Source organism: Aegilops tauschii, chromosome 3, assembly GCF_002575655.3.
Source record: "Aegilops tauschii subsp. strangulata cultivar AL8/78 chromosome 3, Aet v6.0, whole genome shotgun sequence".
Lineage (NCBI taxonomy): Eukaryota > Viridiplantae > Streptophyta > Magnoliopsida > Poales > Poaceae > Aegilops > Aegilops tauschii.
In genome coordinates, this window is record NC_053037.3 from 388270762 (window position 1) to 388276313 (window position 5552).

At 51.0% G+C, this 5552-nt stretch overlaps 1 protein-coding gene across 1 annotated transcript; it reads left to right on the forward strand.

Annotated features, from left to right (window-relative positions):
• Positions 1–1492: 1492 nt before the first annotated feature.
• On the forward strand, positions 1493–3288 carry LOC109771873 (uncharacterized). The gene is made up of 2 exons (XM_020330565.4): positions 1493–2695; positions 2826–3288. Exon 1 carries the CDS (start codon positions 1576–1578, stop codon positions 2692–2694), a length of 1119 nt encoding a protein of 372 aa, XP_020186154.1. The 5' UTR covers positions 1493–1575; the 3' UTR covers position 2695; positions 2826–3288.
• Positions 3289–5552: the final 2264 nt, after the last annotated feature.

Here is a 5552-nt window from a genome sequence, read left to right on the forward strand (position 1 = left end):
AGCGGAAGCACAAAAGAAGAGGAAGAGCATTCGCACGGGTTCATACACACAAGATGAGGACAAGTTGATTTGCCAAGCTTGGATGGAGATTAGCCAAGATCCGAGGACCGGCGCGCAACAAAAGGGCATTGTTTTTTGGACGAGAGTCCACAAAACATTCCATGAAAGGAAGATGTTCGAGCCCTACCAAATTTCAAGCAACCGTGGCATCGGCTCGATTCAAAAGAGATGGTTGTTCATCCAACAAGAGTGCAACAAGTATCAAGCCGCATTTGAGAGCGTTGAAGCACGACTCGTGAGTGGTCTCGGCGTTGGGGACACGGTATGCTCTCCTCTTCCTAGCCCTTTCCTTGCTACGGCCATGAGACTTCGGCCTTGTATATGTTTGCATGTTCACTTCTTGTTGATCATGTGTTGTAGGCATTTCAATCTTTGAAGGCATTCAAGTCCCGACACAATGACAAGCCATTCACTCTTACGCATTGTTGGACGCTCATCAACAATTGCCCTAAGTTCAAGGACCAATACCGTGAACTACAAAGGAAGAGAGGACTGAAGACGGCCAAGTTCGCCGGAGGTGGAGATGGCGAGGCGTTGAAGAGGCCGAGGGGCAAGACCAACTCCAAGGTTGATGACATACGTGATGCCTCATCCATGGCATTGCATGACATGATGTCTCAAAAGGATGTGAGGGACGAGAAGAAGCGGCAAAGCAAGGACGAGCAAATGAAGCAATACCTAGACCTTCAAAGAAAGAAGCTTGAGATGGAGGAGGCGGCCAAGAAGAGGAAGATCGACATGGAGGAGGCCGCCCGGCAAAGACAGCTCGACATGGAAGAGGCCGCCCGGCAAAGGCAGCTCGACATCGAGGCCGACAACGTCAAGGCCAGGCAGAGGCAGCTCGACATCGAGGCCACCAATGCCGCCACCAAAGCGAAGGAGGTGGCCCTTGCGATCATGAGCGTGGACTTGTCGAAGATGAGCGACAAGACGAGGGCTTGGTTCGAGGCCAGGCAGAAGGAGATGCTCAACGCCGAAGGCCTGAACTAGGTCGTTCGATCGGCGTGGCCGTTCTTTTTGAGGCTGGCATGGGTGCCGCCCGCCCGCTGGGCCGCTGGCAGTGTGCCTGCGAGAAAACATTCATTTTGGAGGCCGGCTGTGTTGCCGGCGAGGACAACTATTCATTTTGGAGGCTGGCTGTGTTGCCGGCCGCTGGCCGATGCCGGAGATGGACGTGTAGACCGCTGGCTTTGTTGCCGGCGTGATGAACTGGGGCCGTGAACTAGGGCTTGGCATTTGAAACGTTGCTCTTTTTGTAAATAGACGCGGACAGGATGGGGCAAACGGATGCGGTCGCGCGCTGGGCGCACGGCCACCGCATCCCGAGACACGCCCGGACACGACCCTAAATCCCTACTCAAACGGATAGAATCCGGACAAAACGGACGTTCGTTTGGGTCGAGCGGTGGAGTTGCCTCAGACTTTAAGCCCATCACTCAACGGTTCTCCTCGAAGCTGCGGGTGCCCGGAAATGGCAACCGAAACCCTGCGACGAGATCTCATCCCCCTCGTGTCATGTCACTCGTACCCAACTCCTCCCCGTCACCGCTCCACTCGGCCAGCCAGATCCAGATGGCTGGCACGACTCGCCGGCCGGGCAAGCCGCCCCCGCCATCTCACGCCGCGAAGCGGCTAGCACTGCGTCTGACCACCCCCCTCGCGTCGCTGGCCCTCCTCCTATGTGCCGCCGCTGGCGTCCTCCTCTACTCCAAAACCACCCCGGCGTCCCAAATCGTCGGCACCTCAAAGGAATCCAGTACGGCGTCGACGGCGCCCTCCTCCCCGACAGTGGAGTCCATCGAGGGCGCGCGCGCCATCTGGGAGCTCCCTGCGGGGCCGGCCAGAGGGGTCCTCTTCTTAGCCCACGGCTGCCGCTGCCGCCCGGAGAACTTCTGGCCGCCGTCCCAGCGCTGCCCCGGATGCGTCGGGCTGCCGGAGGACGTCGCCATCACGGCCCGCGCGCTACGGAGGCGGTTAGCGGTGCTGGCAGTGGCGAGCGCCGGGGACTGCTGGTCGCTGGGGAAGGAGGTGGGCGCCGCCAAGCGGGCGATCCAGTCTTGGACCGCCAAGAACGGCCTCGGAGGCCTGCCAGTGGTCGCTCTCGGCGCGTCGTCAGGTGGGTACTTCGTCTCCCGGCTTGCGGCCAAGATGAGCCTAGCCGCCGTCGTGATGATGATCTCTGAGGGCGTGTTCGACCCGGCGGGAGCGCCCCCGGGCTACCCGCCGTCCATGTTCCTTCACATGCCCAAGGACTATAAGACGGCCGCACTGGTGGGAAGGAATGTGAAGATGCTGAGGAGCAATGGCGTTGAGGTGAGGGAGCTTCAGAGCCTGGAGCTTCCTCTGACGCCGACGCTGCTGTCCGATAGGATACCAGGGCTGGATCATGGGTTGTCTGAAAGGATTTGGAAGATTTTCAGTGAGGAAGGGTTCACTGATGATAGAGGGTACATGAGGAAGGATGGCCGGGCAACTCCATGGAAGAATGCAGTGGTGAAGAGGGGGTTCTGGGAGGAGGTATCCCAGTGGGCTGAGCACATCCAGGAGGAGCTGAATCTTGCTTATGGATACCATGAGATGACAAGCTTGCAGAATGATGAGATGTTGAATTGGATTGAGGAGCACCTGAAATGAGGTTTGTTGTTGATACTTGATTAATTGTTCGTAGCTGTCTGTCATATGGACTTACTGTCTTAGGATGAAATGGTGCTAGTAGTTGTGTCGCAGAAGAAGAAACTGATACACTGGTTGGTGAAATTGGACAGGAAACTATGGGGTTTAGCTCTGGGAATTCATCTAACATGAATCGACACTGAACTACAGAACATACAGGCATAATGTTGAGTAACAAATTGACTTGATGCGAATATGTACATTTCCTTCAGTTGGCTCTTGTGCAAATGAAGGGGGGAGAAGAAGCATAAACAAAGATAGTTTAGTAAGTTTTGCTCTGATCTTTAATGTAGGCCATGCCTTTATGTACATGAATTTGTGCATGAATGTTTTTTTTTGCGTTCTTAAGAGCCAGCATTGCATGAATGTTGTGTGTTTCGTTGAACCATCGTACTCTGAAGCTGAATCATTGTTTTAGTTTGGTTGATAAGATAACGGAGCCTGGCCATGGTGCAGTTACTGGCTAGTGGGTGCGGTAAAACTAAAAGTTCTTGGTCAGTAGAGCTAAGCTCGATATCTTTATGTGAGTACAATATAATATTTTTCCTTTTCACACTTGATGTTTACCCTCTGACGGTAAGCACATTTACTATTATCTCCAAGTACACTTGCATTGGGTTACCTATTCCGTCCTTCATCATTCATTTTGCTGCAAATATGACAAGGTATATGCAACCTTCGAAATCTTCTCTGTTCTTTTTAACTGTGACTTTGTGAGTGAGGATATGGCCCAAGTGTCAATAATATGGTTTTGTTGATTTGCTGATTAAGCTTCATTTGAGCTGGTTGTGGCATGTTGAAACTTATGGGCAATAAATTTTGGGGTACAATGACCTCTCTCAGTAATATGGTTTTGTTGATTTGCTGATTAAGCTTCATTTGAGCTGGTTGTGGCATGTTGAAACTTATGGGCAATAAATTTTGGGGTACAATAACCTCTCAGGGGTATTCTGTTTTTATCGTTTGTGATTGCAATGCCGTCGGTTTTGCAGCCGACTGAAATCATCGTGTGTGTTTTTCCGTCACCAATAATGCTTTTGGTCACAATCCAGTTGGGGGGCAATTTGACTGAAAAGCAGAGTTTGGACCATCAGCAGGAGCGGTTCTTTGCTAAGTGCTATAGAAATGTAACTTCCGCTACTATCAAGGTTCAGTTTGCATCTTAGAAAAATGGTTCAGTTCGACCTGTGGAAATCGGCAAGGTCGAGTGGGGTTTGGGGAAACATAGACTACTGTATTGGTTGTGACTGAGTGTGGGTGGATGGCCCTTGCGTTTCGTATGACAATAAAACACAATAAGAGTCGCGCAAATGGCGATCGCTGGGATTAGCCACGTCATCAGGGCGAACTGTTCTGGGAGGTGAATCGGGAGAGAGATTTGCGCGTGCCCAATTACTGTGCCGAGAGAAAAGAAAAGGAAGTGACGGTTCGTGCGTTGCCGTCCACATGAAGGCTTGAAACCCACACACGCCATCTCTCTCTCGTTTCCTCTGCTTCAGCCCCAGGACCCGCGTCGCCGCCGTCCCGCCTCCTCTCCTCCTTGCCTCGTTCTGGTGGTCTCCTCTTCCCCGGCTCTCCCGCCGCCGCTATCCTAGTCCTTCCTCCTTGCCTCTTCCCACAATCCCCTCTGCCCTGTTCTGGAGTGGCCTCCTCCTCCTCTGTTCGATCTCCCTCGCCGGCCTCGCGAAATCCTCGAATCGTTCGGTGGTCAGCGAGCGATGTGGAAAAGCAATAGCGTTTCTTCACCGTGCTAGGTTGGCCGGCCGGTGCCGGTGGATATGGTTCGAGGAGGTCGTCGGCGACGCGCTGCCGAAGCGGGATCTGCTCCCGGCGGTATGGGGCACGCTCGTGCAAGAGAACGGCGGCCGCAGCGGGGAGCGTCTGGGGAGATTTGCGTCGACCTGGACTTGTGTTGGGCAGGTAAAGTCGTTTTGTTCAATTCTCTGGTGGTATTGTTCAAACTACTGCTGTTTGAACTTTGCCAACATTATTACAGTTATGTATATTTAACTACTGCTGTTTGAACTTTGCTGCAGCTGGCGAGGGACGCTTCAAGGGGTTAGTAGCAAAGATGAGTTCATCGGCAGGGTGAAGGAAGCCGTCAGAGGTTTCTATGAACTATGCTGCTCCTTCCCTCAGTTTAGCGATGTTGTTTTTAATAATCTTGTTGCTTAGTACAACAGATAAGCATCTTTTGAGACTTGTTCTCTAAACATGTAAGCATTGTGGGCAGTGGGTACGCAGGGGAGGTTCGAACAATGATTTTTTGGGTGATGATTTCCCCGTTACTGGTTGGTAAGATGATATATCTCCTGATAATCCAGTGTGTTTTCAATCTTGTGAGTTCGGCCTCTTTTGAGAAGCTATTACATAGGGCCAGCCAGTGACTCATTTTCAATTGCAGGTTTGGCTCCCATGCATTGTTGGTCACATGGGAGTAGCCAATTAACTAGATATGAAGAATGCTGGCATTAACAATAACACAAATGATCCACCTGGTGGAACTATTGTAAGAACAACTAAATAGGTAACCCTTTTAGAATTAATTTACGGGCATGAAATTACTTAGTAATAAACCTTAAACCAATATAAATATCTTTACCAAGCACATAGAGTTCTAATTCAAACACAAATAAGTTTTTATCATACAAAAACTCAAAAGCAAATCGTTAAATGTTACGATCAATGTAGTTCACGATGAATATAATCATCATTGTAAGGGCATATTTCTCCTTATGTGGTTTTGGTGATTGATGACAATGCATTTGCGGACTAATCGTGTGCATTGAGCATTTCAGATATCTCATGTCTAGGCACAA

Coding starts and splice junctions, on each gene's coding strand:
- LOC109771873 (XM_020330565.4), top strand. CDS start 1,576: ATGTCACTCGTACCCAACTCCTCCCCGTCACCGCTCCACTCGGCCAGC.